Source organism: Gambusia affinis, linkage group LG19 (assembly GCF_019740435.1).
Source record: "Gambusia affinis linkage group LG19, SWU_Gaff_1.0, whole genome shotgun sequence".
Taxonomy (NCBI): Eukaryota; Metazoa; Chordata; class Actinopteri; order Cyprinodontiformes; family Poeciliidae; genus Gambusia; species Gambusia affinis.
Window position 1 is genome coordinate 12,293,901 of NC_057886.1, and position 16,215 is coordinate 12,310,115.

At 37.7% G+C, this 16,215-nt stretch overlaps 1 protein-coding gene across 2 annotated transcripts in view; it reads left to right on the forward strand.

Annotated features, from left to right (window-relative positions):
- Window positions 1–16,215, forward strand: part of prkcab (protein kinase C, alpha, b) — a 102,649-nt gene that overhangs the window by 61,429 nt on the left and 25,005 nt on the right. For both annotated transcript variants that reach the window (XM_044101377.1, XM_044101378.1), the window contains exons 4-5: window positions 11,470–11,581; window positions 14,195–14,323. In XM_044101377.1, coding sequence (XP_043957312.1) covers window positions 11,470–11,581; window positions 14,195–14,323 — 241 coding nt within the window. The remainder of the gene's footprint in view (window positions 1–11,469; window positions 11,582–14,194; window positions 14,324–16,215) is intronic.

Consider the following 16,215-nt stretch of genomic DNA (forward strand, 5'->3'; position numbering starts at 1 on the left):
AGCTACATGGTGTAAATGATTTTAACCAGTAAAGGAAAACATTGGATTCTTCTCGTCTGGTATTTCCTAAAAGACGGCTGTAGAAGGCCTGGATTAAATTTTCTTCTTTTTAGCTCTGATAATAACTTTTAATTTTGAAACAAAAAAAATGGTGCATGTGTTTGTGAAAGAAGTGAGTCTCTCCTGGAAATAGAAACGTTCTTTCAGCCGGTGGTCGTTATGTTACAGGTTAAAAATCAACTAGTAGAGACTTGTAGCTTGACCCCATCATTTGTTTATGTAATCATCAGCTGATGGGTATAAACAGGCACACTACGCCTACCTTTAAACTCTAGATTTGCTTGTTCAGGAGAAAGTTAATGGTTCCATCAGTGACTATGGTACTATTGTCTCTCATGACAGTACTATAATGTGCCAGTTCCACTTCTGTCTGTTTTATTGGCTTCAATTTGATGAGAAATACTGTTATACTCCTACTACTAATCAAATAAACGTCACCTTTTTTCTGCCTAAGAAGTAAAATATTAATATGAACTCTGGAGAAGTGTTTTGTCCTTTCGCAGAAAGCTAAAATGTTGCTTTTAGAAGGTGAACATATCAGTCATATTTGAGATTGAAATATTTTTTATTGACTCCAACTGTCCAGCTTACTTGTTCCTAGTGTGATAATGAAAATTGCAGAGTGTGTTCTAGCAAAGACAAACACTTCTATAAGAGAGTTTTCCTCTGATCCGGATAGATTCAAACTTCACTCTCAACAATTACCCCAGAGCAAAGCAGCAGTCGTCATCAGACTCCTACTTCCAGGGTGGGTAAACAGGAAGTGATCACACTCTCACAGGTTAAAGACCCCTGCTTGGCCTTTGTATTAATAAATCCGACAAAGGCCACCAGACATCGAAGCACTTGCATATAAAAGTAGACCTCATATCTCAGTCAGGCTAATTAAAGGCTGTTTGATCATGAAAGTGGGGTTGCGATGAAAGGGTGTGTTCAGAGGTGCAGTCTGAATGCATCCCAACTCTAGATCTCTCCTCGACTTCTAATTAGAGCACAACGGGGAGGGATTAACAGCCCAACACCTGCGTCTGCTCAGTTTAATATCCCTTTATTTGTACCAGTAACATTAACTTAAGTTTAGTTTTATGATTATTTTAGCCTTTTTTCTCCCCTTTGACGACCTTCATCTCCAAACAGATGGCAGTAACATGAAGTGTGGGCAGAGGGAGAGATAAGCATCATTTACTATCAGAAGTGTGTGATAGGTCTGCTGTTAATGAGGAAAAGATTGGGTGTAAAGAGGTAGATGAGCATGTGGGATTCCAGCAGGCGAGGACATATTACCTCCTTCTGTGATGATACGGAGCTGACTGATATCTCTAATCAACAACAGGAGGACGAGACAGAGGGTTAGTCTAAGCTTCTCGCAAACCAGGGGATTCCTGCACTTCCTATTTTAAAATAAATCTTTTGAGACAACCACACTGTTGTGTAATAGTTTATTTCAAAACGTCATACACCATTATGCACATTTGCAAAATTATTTCTTTGAAAAAGAGGTAGGCAGAAGTATAAACTTTTTTCAAACCGTAACTTTTTAATAAAATACAAAGATTGTCTTTTTTTTTTGTGGCAATGAATGACATGAGTGCATAGTGTGTATGAGTTAAGCAGCAGTATTAAAAAGTAGATAAGAAAATAAAAATAACTTGATCATATCTTATAATAATATCTTAACTTAAAACCATGAAGAGGCTATTCTGTAGCAGCTTTGTGAGGAGCGTTTGATGTGCTAATATTAGGTGCAAGACTTCTGGTGCCTGTCAGATATTCATTTTTTTGACTAGTTTTATAAACTACCAACAATCTGCAAACTAGATCTTATTTATCTGTCTTTCCATCTACTCATGTCCAGCCTTTTAAATCTGCTTTAAAATACTTCATAGATATTTCACAATATCAAATATATATTTTGCTGCAACTTATTATGGGTCCGCCTCAGTATTCTTAAAAACTTTGCATACAACCAAGAGAAAAAAGTTCATGCAATCCTGCCCCCTCCAACTTATAAACAGGCCTTCCATCACATGCTTGCTGCTTGTGCACTTTTCTTCTGCTCAATTTTCCAAAAATCTCTTTGGATAAAGCACTTTGTGGGGGCCCAGCTTCTTTAGTAATTGTCCTTTGTAGTTTAAACTTCTCATGGATGGTGTTTGTTACTTTCTGATTGATAGCTACCAGGTCATTTTTGTATCAAAAGACATTTTTATTTGTCTTATTATAGTTTTAATTTGCTGAGAAACCTAATGTTGTGTGCTTAAAAGCTGTGCAACATAATCAATAACAGAATTACCTAATTGAGTAATAACTCACAAGTATCTCTTTATGAATTAAATGAAAATGAAGTTAACCTGTTTGTTTATAAATAGAAAGAGCTTTTTTGTGATATTCTGCATGAATAGGTCACATAGAGGAAATGTTTTCTGAGCATTATTGCATATTGTAAAAAGAATGAAAAGTGCACATTGCAATGATTATGAATTCAGAAAAAATGAAATATATTATCTGTTCACGTAAAATAAATTCTGTCATGATCTGTTGTACTGAAGTGTGTGTGTGTGTGTGCGTGTGTGTGTGTGTGTGATATATATCCAGTGTTTTCCCATGTTTAACATTCTTGTGGCTATTTTAGTGCCTCCTCCTTTCCACAGTGCTTCAGTTGTCTTCATGATCCTTCATCTCTGTATCTGGGTTCACTGCAACTGTCGCACAGGGCACTTTCAGCTGCACGTCCATGTTATATTCCAGTAAAATAGACTGTGAACGATCTAATAACAAAAATAAAAAGCTCCTGCAGCAGCAGTTCTCCACATTATGACTGTCATTAGTCAGGCTTACACCTGTCCAGCAGCTGTCTGCCATCCTGCTGGCTGAAGGGGTTTGGTGTTTGTTCATGACAGGGGAGACCGATTAGAGCTGTCACATCATGTGTGGGAATGTTATTGAGAGTGATAGCAAGGGTGTTTAATCAGACAATGAAGGCAGTCAACAGAAGGTTCTTCTCAATAATTAACAGTTAAATGACGCTTTACCTGTAATTGAGGAGAGGCCAACTTTAGTCCATGAGAGCTAACATCCTGAAACTTTTAGATGCCTGCTTTCTCCACCATCCCTAAACAAAATAAACGCCTCCTTACCAGGCCTTCTATCATCCACAGTAACATGATGGATTCAAATCCAAAATGCAGAGTTAATAAAATGCAATGAGCTTTAACTGTAGAATTTATTGTTAAGTAAAGCATCTCAGCATTTCCTCCTGTTGTTTTTATAATAATAACATCCTAAAGATATTTTTTAATCAATCCCTGCACTGCTTCGTGTTCATTTATACTCTGTTTTGGTCTGCTCACATGCATTAGGAGACACATTTGCATGTATGTCAGTGCCATGTTTGATATCATAATGCATTTTGATGTTTAATTCACTAATGAGACTGGAAAGGCATGGAATCAGAAAGGGCACAAAACCAATGACAGATGAAAAGAACCCACATTCACCGCCAGGAGGACATACAGGCCACAGGCGGAAGTACACAAGCATACCATCACTTCAAATAACATCAGCGAGGTTAGAAACGGCACAATATTAAAACGTGGAGGCTCTATGTGCATGAAAACAAGCTTGTCAGTTCGAGTGTTTCCAGTGCTTAGATCTGCCTTTAATTGAATGGTTTTATATGGATGATGTGAAGGAGGTTGCAGGTGGTGAGGGACAGAGAATGAGATGTCATCTTGCCTACTAAATCAATGATGAATTGTCAGTTCATGTGTCCTTACATCCATTGTTTTGGAGCTTAGATGAATCTAGTTGCGGTAAACACAGTCGCAGTCGTTGTCGTTAAAGTCTCTTCTGATGTGAGGAACGAAGACCAGGCTGCTTTTAACTTACAGGCATCTCAAAGCTTCCATAATTTCTGCAAAGCTTTCACTGAATATATTCCTTATTTGTACTTTATTAGAATATTTAATGTCAGTTCCCCCATCTTTTTTTGATGCTGATTAAAAAAAAAAAAAGACAACTGATTTCCAGCTACAAGCAAAGCATATAATGGGTGAAAACAAAACTCCCCTGTGGGCTTAGGTGGTTGTGTACAGTAATCTGGGTTTGAATCACCTGCTGGGTGTGTGCAGACATGTTTGCATGTGAACAGGGATGACAGATGTGTTATGGTGAGTTATGGTTGTGTGAGCTCATTTGACATTAAACACTTTGAGCTGTAACATTGCAAATCAAGCTAGATGATGAATTGAATGTACAGTTTCTTACAGAAGTAAATGTTCCCTTTAATTTCTTATTTTTTTCCCTTGTTATAACCTTATATTCAAAGTATTTTTAGTGAGGATTTAACACCGTTGTTGAAAGACAGTTAGAATAAGTTTTGTTTAAAGCTTGTCACATGTAGAGAACACAACAAACATGTGGAAGAAAGTGGTGAAAGCTGATTTCACAGTGCAACAGTATTTACATTGTCGGAACTTTTTCACAATTTACAACCAAAAATGTCAATGTTTGGCCTATATGCCAAACCTTATAAACTACGTGGAGGAAAATTAACGCTGCACATCACCATGAACACCGTGTCACAGGTGTCACATGGTGGTGGCACCTGTGACACCACCATGGGATGTGTTTCTTCTGCAGGGACATGGTTGCTATTCATAAGTGAAGAAAAGGTGGGAATATACAGCTTTAACTAGATTGGAATAGTTAAAATCAAAGCATATTGAAGTACTGGAATGACTGAAATGAAGCCCAAATGAGAATCTCTTAACAGGACTGGAAAACTGCTTTTCACAGAAACTCTCCAATCTGGGAACAGGAGAAAATGTTTGCCTCCAGAAATTGGAAGCTGCTACATTAACAAAAAGACTTGTTGCTACAACGTCTGTTGTTTTAGATTGGCAACAAGCTTTAATTTAAGGCTTTTTAAAATGGTCACCAGAACCACTTTGATTGGGATGAATCAAAAACGCCTTCTTCTCTCAGCTACACCGTGGGCTTGTTCACTGACGATCACAATGGCTAGCTGAAAGAGTGTCAACTCTTGGGTTGTAGATTTGACGTCACCTGTAGTTATCCACCCACATACACACATTCACATACACACACCCTCGTCCCTAAGATCAATCTTCATAATTTTCCCCTGTTTCCAGCTCTTCGACTCCATTGTCTTCATTTTTATCTGTTAAATTGAGGCCATTGGTCTTTCTTTTTTCACATCACTCTCTTTTAGCATCTCTGGCAGTTTATGTGTAACAAGCCTCACACTTTTGTTTTTACAATCTTTTTCTCCTTCAAAGTAAAGTCGATGTAAATATAAAACATCCAGGCAAACTGCTTTGCGTCTTTTCGCTCACTGAGTGCATTAGACAGTTTGTGCCCTTCACCATCAGACTTTTGGCGACTCAGTTGAGGCTGAAGGGTGAGCCTGACTGCATTTGCTTGTTTTGGGTCGGCGCTACCAGCAGAGAATTTCTGAGGATCCTCTCGGCTAAAAACAACCCCGTTTGGTCGTTTCATTCAGCCGAACAGCTGACCTTCAGCCTATAGGGAAGGGAGCATTTCATCACATGTGTCTAGCTCTCAGTCTGATCTTCATTCCTCTCTTTAAAAGGTGATTTCCTTTTATCATCTCACTTAGGAATATGGCTCTCTTATTGTCTTATAACTGGTGGTCTGTAGACTTGTGCACATGATGCTATAAAGCCAGTCTGTGATTTTCCTCTTGTTCTCACAGTTTCCTTTTTCTCCAATGACTCTCAATCTATCGCTACATTTTCTCTAACCCATTATCTCCATGGCAACTATTCAGTTGTTCACTTTGCTCCCCAAAGGGCTTTTTTCTGACACAAATACACAGAGTCACACCATGATCCTCATCTTTTAATTAATTAATGAATTTATTTTTTGTTAATCTGTCTCTCTTTTTTTATTTAACACCTCGGCATAATATTTAGCAAACATTTATTTATCACAAAGTGACTTGATTGTGAAATGCGCATAGTGCGTTGCAAAAGTATTTACATTGTCTGAGCTTTTTTACAAGAACATAAATGTATTTTACTGGGATGTGGGGCGATATATCAGCATAGTGAAGTGGAAGGCAATGGAAAAAATGTTTTGCAAATAAAAATCTGAAAAGCTTATTCAGCCCACCTGAGTAAGTTCTCTTTGACAGGTGGGCACTGGTAAAAGTAAGGGCCTTTTACCAGTGCCCTTACTTTTTTGACCGTTCTGCATTTCCAAAACAACTTAAGCTCAGTCAGTTTGGATGCAGAGCTTCTGTGAACATCAGTTTTCATGTCTTGCAAACATTCTCTGTTAGATTAAGGTCCGGACATTGACCGGGCCATTCTAACACACTCTAACAGCGAAAACGTTTGGCTGACAACAGCAGCTGCACCTCAAGAATTTTGTGCAAACTCGCGGCTGAGTCGGATGCGGTGATTTGGACAATGGGTCAGAGTGACTTTACATATAATTAAGCCCAGAAATGTTCATGTGCATGGCAGATTTAAGTTTAATGGGAATTTTACCTTAATTTTCGCATTAACTGTAAATAACATTAACATTTTGAAGTGACCAGTTTGATTTGTGTGAGCTAAAAATTACGGTATTGAATTTACAACAAAGATAAATGATTAAAATATCAGTGAAAACATGTAAAAGGTGGATGGTTGTATGTTGTTTTTTTTTTTCAGAACAACGTGAAAAAACTAATTTTAAATATTAGAGCACAATTACAATCAGGCTCAACTCAGAGTTTTTGGTTGTTTTTCCATTTGTCTTCCTCAGCAAACTATTTGGTCATTAAATTCCTTAATTGCTTCAGCTTTATTGCAAATAGACAATGTTAAGAGTTTTGTTTATATTTAAAGATTAAATTAGAAAGAGAAGCCACAGCTGAATGTTCAAATCAGACCTAACTGAGTAGCATAAAAAGGTACAGTGTTTAAAGCCCTTTTTTAATTGTGTCGCCTGTTGAAAGTTTTGTCTATTAAAAGAAGCTGAATCTCAATTGTCCCTCTACTTTCTAATTTCACTTAACTAATTTCCAAATGAGACTAGATGTGCACTTGAGTCAGGCAGCACGGAGGTCATTGACCTGTGAAATAGCTGTATTCAAATTGCCTTTCTTATACGTGCGCTAAGCTCATGTGCACTGCAGAGCAGGTGAGAGTATTCTGTTCTGATTTAGCTCCATTACTGATATCTTGAGGCTTCGACCCACAATTGTCCATATGATTAAAGGTGAAAATCTTACAGAGATCTGTTGTTTGTCAAATTAGCAGCTCAAACTCCCAAGCTAAGAAGAGCTGAAAAGCAGAAATGGAGCAGCTTCAGTTTAAAGGTATTCTCAAAACATCAGTCATAGCTGTCAGGGCACACTGCTGGCTCAGTGCATGCACATATTTTTTTGTTCTAAAATCTCCAAAGAGGAGGAAAATTGTGAGCACAGCAGTCTTCACATGCAGTTCATTTAATTTCCAATAGGCTGCGTTTGATTGGGGAGAGTACTTTTGTTTCCTTTTCTTTTGTTGCAAAAGCACTTTTTTAAATCTCAGTTGTACTCATTGGAAGCACACCCTCCTGCTGCCAGTGTTTTACATTTATTGGTGAAGAGTTTTTGTTAAGGAAGGAAATAGTTTTCATGTGATGTTAGATTTCAAGCATTCACAGACTGGATAGGTCTAGAAAAGGCAATCAGAATTAAAGTATCTACAGTTTTCCCATCCATTCATCCATCCATGAAGCAGATGTTAAGTCAACTTTAGATAATATCTCCTCATTAAGACATGAATCACATAAATCTTTTAACTTGCCTCTTTATGCTAATAATGTCTAATTATTAGGCACTGACAGATAATAGTACATTGACACATCTGTAGACGCCTGAGTAAAATTAGCCTGAATAATGTTTGAGTCAGTGTGCTCGACTTCTTCCTCGCTCTTCTGCATGATGTGGCCCTTGTTTCACTCGCAGGGCTCATCATCTCGCCTCGGTGCAAACAGTGTCACAGGTTTGTCTGCTAGCATCTTACCCGCACAGCATGATGCCCTGTGTTGATGATGTGTTTGAGTCGTTGAAAGGATGTTTCAGGTGAAGTTGTTTTTAATGTGATGCTGCAGCAGTTTGCAGGCATTGCCACTGTATTCATTTTCATGATTAGGTGGTATAAACATTGAAAAACTGTTGCAGATAAACAAACAATAATTGTAGTGTGTAAATTGACACTACAGCAGGAGCAAATTTCTTCCAGTCTTCTTATCCTTTCAGTCCCTTAAGCATTTTTTCCACTGATGGATGACTGAACTCTTACAAAATGCCTCTAAGATTTTCACCCTGGCCTATTGCGAAATGATCGCTCGCTGGACTCTGCTGAAGTTTCAAATGTTCTGAATTGATTTTATCCAATCACTAAAGTTTGGCTGTGAAGTATTTAATGCACCAGCTCCATGATAAAATAAACTATGCTATGAAGCTTACCAGAAATCGCCTGTTGTGTGAACAATCATCCCCCACTGCAATGAGGTAGGTGCAGAGCCAAAAGAGATGGTTTTAATGCCTTAAACATTTGTGTTGCTCCGACTTTGATTGCTCAATATTTTAGAAGAGAAATTGATCTTAATGGGACAAAACCCAGACACAACCATGGAGGTAGATGAGAATCAAGTGGAGGGCCGTAAGGGAATATGCAGGCTAGTTTCACTGAGGATCCAGTGTAATTTACTGAAGGTTTTCACACTAAAATATTAAAATATACCACTAAGCAAAACAAACACATTTAAGATAAAAATGTCATTCAGTTGCTGTTTTTGACACAAATATATGAATTCACAAAGCATCTGCATAAATAGGAAGGTAAATGGATAATTTTGTTGAATAATCATGTTTACTGTCTCTTTATTTGCTTAAACCTGAACTGTGTTTGTTTTGTTTTCACCATACACTCCCTGTTTTTTGTGCATTGCACAGAAGAAGCTTTCCCATTTGTGTAAAACTGTAGATTAGTTTTTATGGGTAAGCTGCTAGCATTATGGTCCACTTACACAACTCACGGTTTGTTGTTGAGTGTGTCGTGAGCACTGTGCTTATTCACAAATTATATCCATTAACAGATTCATTGTTTTACTTTATTGGCTGTTGCTATAGGGGTTTCATGCTTTTATGTTCTAAAACCACATGTGTTTTAGGTTGCTAGTGAAATATGAGTTCATAAAGCCACAAGGGAGCTTGTATGCAAATGCTTGATAAACAGTCAGGGATTTGCAACATTTTTATAGCTGTCAATTATGTTGAAGGAAGCTGAGTTTACTACAAAAATGTTTCAGAAAGTCAATTATGAACCACCAGTTGGCTGTAAAATTACTTTTCTAAATTTGTATGTTTATATTTCTTTGTATATTTAGTTGTACATGTGATTTGTCAGTCATAGACATACTACAGTAAAAAGCTTTGCATGAATATTTTTACAAAATATTTGCCTTTTTCACTGTAATATCTAAATAACATACAGATCATTTGGCATTTTCTAAATGTCTTCCCAAACATAAAAGCTCCAGCACAAATTCAGAAGAAAATGCATGTTGGCATGCACACTCTAACACATGCTGAAGCCCTGGGCTCTGCAAAGATTGTACCTCAAAATGCATTTTTCTCCTGTCAAAGACTCACAACTAACTCCTCATGGTTCATTTTATCCAAGACCAAAAGCAGAAAAAGAGACAGTTACTTTATGTGAAGGGAATATAACATTGCAATAAACAGCGCAACAAACGTTTCTAAGTCTTCACGGTTATTTAGAAAAGAAATGTACTAACACAGACCAAAAGAAGACTGTCCTCTTCTCCTCAGGTCCCCACTGGATACAGTTCACTCATCAAGTTTCATTTAGACAAAAGTCAGCGTTCCCAAAATTAAGTACTTGTTTAATACGATTCATGAGGGAAAACTGTGGTTGAAGGAGCATGACCACAATGAACACTTAAAAGCAAATACCGGTGGAATAGAGTAAAAAATTGATGTTCCCAAATAGAGTATGCTAATAAAATTTTTCAGAGAGCCTCACGCTCCTGACTCATACCCCTATCTGTCAAAACGTAGTACTCAGAAGTCCTTTCTCTTTAAAACTGTGACATTCCATCAATGTCTCCTCCTCTGCCATCCCTCTATCCCACTCTCTGACATCATGTTGTTTACCTAATGCAGTCAGCTTGTGGAAAAAAGGTCCTTTTCAACGATGTAGGCTTTCTTACTCAGATGGTGGCCTGTATAATTACACATGCAGCCGTTATGACACAGTTCAGCATGATGGAGGCGATGCTGATGGGGGTTTATCCACCCTCATTTGCAGGGCTTTAATTAGAGCCATGTTTGTTTTGCAGTGATTGCAGAAATTAGCTAACCTCAGCTAACAGTGCAGGCAGAAAAATATATAAATTGGTCCACAGCAAATGAGACTAAGCCAAGCTGATCAACGGATTTTATAGCAAATGTTTCTGAAAGATGGAAGATTTGTATTTGTGTAGCCAAATGAAGCTTTCTTTCTTTCTTTCTGCAGTAATCCCTTATAGCTTATTGAAATTTCATTGGTTTAAATTAGTGGATTAGTTTTCCTCTTTCTTTATTTTTGTTTTTCTTTTTAGCTTGCAGTCACTTGACTTGAGTGACAAATTTAAGGACTTTAGACTCGACTTGATAAAATCACAAAGGACTTAGGACTTGGACATTCATAGCAATGACTCACTTAGCCATTTTATGCATTGGTTAAAATACTTTGTTTTGCTATTCCAATGATCCATTTTTAACTCAAGTAGTGCAAAATATTCCTAATGGGTTTGTATTTCCCAAACTCTTAATTTTCTGAAGATTTCTTTAGCGTATATGTTCTCTTCAATGCTTCCTGTTTTTCAGGCAGGATAAATGTGGACCAAAAAAAGGTACAACAGAACTGTATATTTTCATAAAGGCTTTAATCTTCCTCAAAACACAGGCTTGCTTTTAAATCTAAAGCTGCAGTTGCTGTATCACCCTCTGTCTCCACTCCTCAAGCTGCTCCCCTCCCCATCTGAGGGGAAACTGTCACAGGTGGTAAATATAAAATGCATTGCTGCTGGTGCACCACTCTGGGAATGTCATCACAAAAACAGATTAGAAATTCTGGCAAGCTGGTGCAGATAGGCTTCCTAAGGCTCGTGTGTTGAGAAGCTGAATGTAAGTGAAGCTCATTTATATGTAAAAGTCCCTCAATTCAGTTTTAACTTTCCCTGTGGGAGTCTCCTTTTACGTCATGCTCACCATGTGGTTTCAGGGATGAAAACAACTCTCTCTCCGTGAGTCTTTATTTGAACCCTAATTCAGGTTTATATCTTGTTCAATTGTTCTTTTTGTCTCGTGTAATTTCCCAGGACCCCAGAAGCAAGCATAAGTTCAAGATCCACACATATGGCAGCCCCACGTTCTGTGACCACTGTGGATCGCTGCTGTACGGACTCATCCACCAAGGGATGAAATGTGACAGTGAGTGTTACTCCATCTGTGTGTCTGTTAGTGTGCGTGGGTGCACCTGTGTTGAATATGTTGCACTGGTTTTCCTTGAGCCAGTCCTAATGAGAACAGATGGGAATAGCATGGTGCTGCAGCCCACAAAGAATTTACCACTCTGCCCCACAGAGACCTTTCTGTGATCCCATTCTTCCCACACACGCTCCACTTTTGACTTTTCTCCCCTGACTTTTCTTTGGCTATACGAAACTACCTGAACATCCTCAATTCTTGAACTGAAGTCATGGTTTTGCCCATTTATTCCTCATTTCTTATTTTGAAGCTTATCAAGCCAATACAAAATCCTGAAATATCTTTAATGAATCTGTTGACAGGTGTTCCACAAGGACCTTTTGTTGGACTTTTATTGTTTACACTTTCTATAAACAATGTCCCTTATGTACAGCGATGTGAAAAAGTACTGTAACATCACAGATTTCTTCTCTTGTAATGAAATACATCTTACTATCAGAGAAGATAACCCTCATAAATAGAAAAATCACTTTTCATTTGTCCATTAACAGAGAAAGCTATCAAAACCAGACTGTGTCTGTAAGAAAATGTAATTGGTACCCTTTGTAAAATTATAGGTAAACTAAATTTTATTAGCAACACAGAACTAATTTCTATCAGACTAGTAAAAACAAGAAGTCAGTTATGCAGACCTGGTCTAGCAACATGAAATAGGTTAAAATTTCACAATAAACAATCCAGCTTGAAATCTTAAGAAAAGATGTGAAAAAAGTTACATCTATCAACCTACAAAGGGTTATAAACACATAACTAAGACTTTGGTACCCCAGTATATATTATTATTATTCCCAGAAGTGACTGGCACAACAAAACAACATCTAAAGCACTGTCAACCTCAGTTAAGGTTAGTGCTCATGATATAGCAAGAGTAAAAAATGGCAGCCATTGGAGTGATTCAAAAAAACCAAAAAAAAAAACACCAAGACCCATCTAACACTAAAACGCATCTTGATGATCCTCAGGATTTTTGGGAAAGATATTCCAGACTTTTCTGGCACAAAAAAAAAAAAAAGCATTTCAGGAAAAAGTACAGCAGGTCACATGAGCGTCGTTCTCAGATGGTCATGGTTGATTTGCTTCTTTAGGATTTTGAGGTACAATGGCCTTCAGCTTGTAACCTTAAACTCAAGCACACTTTAGCTATTCAGCATAATACAAAACACACCAACAAATCCACTTTTGACCTCTCTGATTGTGATGCTGTGGCATTATGGTAAACAGGCTTATGTTCTTCCTTGATTTCATGTTGTTTTCCTACCTTCTTTTCTTCCTTGTAAAATATAATTATTTGTCAGCTGCATCCTTTATTCTGCTTTTCTAGATTCTGCTTGAAAACCTAACTCCCTGAACGTCTAGAAAGAGTCTGGAGTTTTCACATGAATACTCTTTGGGAACCGTGTATGCTAAGACTGCATCACTCACTCATTGTCCTTTCACATTATGTCCCTCACCGTACCTCTTCTCTTCTGTCCTCTCATCTGTTGCAGCTCCATCCTCATCTATCATCCTGCCTCCCTTTCTCCTCCTCATATGCTGTACATCCATCTGTGGGCTTCCAGTGGTGCCCTAATCGTAAATGGTGATTAGAGCACATCGGAAGAAATTAATCTGAGGAGACCATGGCTATTGTAATCTGCTTCAAGACATTCTGTCTCTCCTTTTCTCTTCCTAGCACGTCAGGCAGATGGATACACATAGAAAAGTGATCAGGATAAGATGTAAATACTGTAGATGAGTTTTAAATGAGAAATAAAGTTATTTACATTGTAATATCTGCTGTGTCAAACCGAAACAAGAAAAAATGGCAACAAATATCCGAGTCGGTGCTGGAAAACCTCCCAGTGTAGATTGCCTGCACCTGTGCATGTCTAGGGTACAAATATTGCCAAATGTTGAGAACAACAACAATTTTCCCCAGCAGTCAGCAGATTTGATCTGCAGCAGCAGAGATGATTGCATCACAGTGCCTCATAATGCAGAACGTGTGGGAATAACTTCCAGCTGTACCATGAGGAAGGATGAAACATTTACGAGTCTGGGGATATTTTGATTTGATAAACTTTTGCAGTCATGTACAGTGATTTAACTGTTACACAACAATTTCTCTATTATTTTAGCAGATATTTATTTTTTAGATTTGTATGTTTTGCATATTTGTCAATAGACAAAAGTTGACCTATCACTACTATTACATTCACATGCACTGCCAATGGTGCAGTCTTTTAAAATTACCCAGATAAAAGATTTCTTATTGGCCTGGAAGTTAAATTTGTACAAACCGAAGTACGAAACAAAGGTTGATGTTTGCCAGACTACAGGTCTGTCTTATTAAGGCTACAATTCTTTTTTATGGTTCCTAAACTACTTTAGTTTAGCTTCCTAGTTCATGTATTCTCATAACATCAACCCCTCAAACTTTTTTTGTACTTCCTTCTAAGAGGCAGAGAGTTTGTTTGTTTGTTTTTTTTTTAATTAAAAGATCGCACATGCAGGAATCATGTTGTCACACTCACCTGTAAGCTGAGTTGTTTGTTTTTGTCTTTTGCATACCTGCAGCCTGTGACATGAACGTGCACAAGCAGTGTGTGGTCAATGTGCCGAGCCTGTGCGGGACAGACCACACTGAGCGTCGGGGCCGCATTTTCCTCAAGCTTGATGTCAGCGGGGACAGGCTACACGTCACAGGTTGGTTTTACCCATAACTAAGTCTGCAAATAAAAAAAAAAACAAAAACAAAAAAAACAGCTGACTCTTAATGTGACATTAGCCATTAACTTCCAGATGGGTGTGTAAGATGCTGGACAAAAAATCTGGCTTATCTGCTCTTATTGTTGAACAATCCAAATATCAATGGAACTGTATTTGAAAGCCCTGCCTCACACCAAGGTCTGCAGCAAATGCTTCTCCTATGTTAATAAACAGCAAAGTGCCACTACTTCAACCTTTTGAACATTACAGTAGAATTAATATGCATACAGATTGTTGCTGTAAGGAGGTTTACCATGATGTTTATTGATTGCTATTATTAAAGCAAGTTTCACAGTAGCATAAATAGAATTATAGGAAATATAAAAATTATTATCTGAGAACTTCCGGAAACACCTTAGACCAGTATTTCCATTTTGTCCAAGGTGCCAGAGCACCATGGATGATGTGTTGATGTCAATGTGTTCAAAGTTACTGACATCAATATATCCTAATTTGTAACTCATTCATTGCATTACCTAAGAAAATTATTATTATCTCTTGGCAATTATCTGGAAATAATAGCTCATGTAGATTTGAAACTGTCTGTTTTCTAACTTCTTGTTACAACTAGCTGTGCTAAGTGCTAAACAACTCATTTTGACAGACAGAAATAGTCCATCAGAAATTGCACAAAATAGCACATAGTCACAACAAACCAGCTGATTGGCAGAAGTCTGTAGCTTACAAACAATGCAGTTGAAGATATAGATAGTAATTCAGTTATTAGATATATGAGTTTCAGATCCAGTAATGCTGTTCAGGTGTTTAATATGCCACTACTTTCACAGTTCTATCGGGTAGATGGGTTTTGGTGTCGTTTTCTTATAAATAGTGATTAAAGCCTAGCATGCTCTTAAATAAATCAAAGGTAACTCTAATTATGTGGACAGCTGTTGTTCAGAGTGTAAATATCATACAGGTCACGACCCTGATGAGTCAAAGACACTCTGTAAGATTAAAGGTTGAAGATGTGGACAGTAGTAACCCAGCAACAGATTCTAAAGAGCTCATTAAAACAAAAAAGTAGGTAGAAATAAAAGAGCGAAACCAGAAAGGCTTTGGCTTGGTGCTTTAATTTCTCTGAAAGCACAAGTAAACACACGTTGTAAACCAGGGGTCTCTGAGGTGAATCAGCAAAGAAGAAGTTAGCTGTTCCCACTCTTGCAATCCACAGGGCAGCCTCTGCAGCACAAAAATTAGCTTTCATGCTGGTTAGCGCAGTAGCTGAATAACTTTGAATGTAATGCTAAGAAAAATAGAACTTAGTCATCCTTTTTATTCCTATGTGCTAATATTGATCTCTTAATATGAAAGCAATTCTGTACAAAGGTTTTAGAAACTCCTTGTTATTAATTTCAAAACATGTATATAAATGCCTTTTCCCTTTATAAGGTTGTTAAAAAGTTGTTAGCAAAAGAAAAACTTGTTAATTCGTAAAAAAAAAAGAAAAAAAGAAAGAAAAGAAGTGCAACATACTTGTGGGACAGCATGAATGAAAAATCAAGATGGCTTTTCCAGTCTTCCCATCACGAATGTGTACCTGTGTGTGTTTCAGCACTTCTAAATTATCCTGTCAGTCAAGAGCAGCACCTGCAGTGGAGAACTCTCCAGTGTTAAAACCCCTTTTGGCAGGGAGGAAAATGACTGCTGGGTCACTTCCACCACTGCTCTCCCCGTCACACTCATAAACTCACACGTTTTCACATAACAGCTTGACGAGACAGTGGTGGTCAGGGAAATTTATATCAGAGACCAATAAATAGAATAACTCCACACAGAGCACGGGAAAGGAAAAATCTCCAGCTGCTGCAGGAGGAGAGTGACAAGTG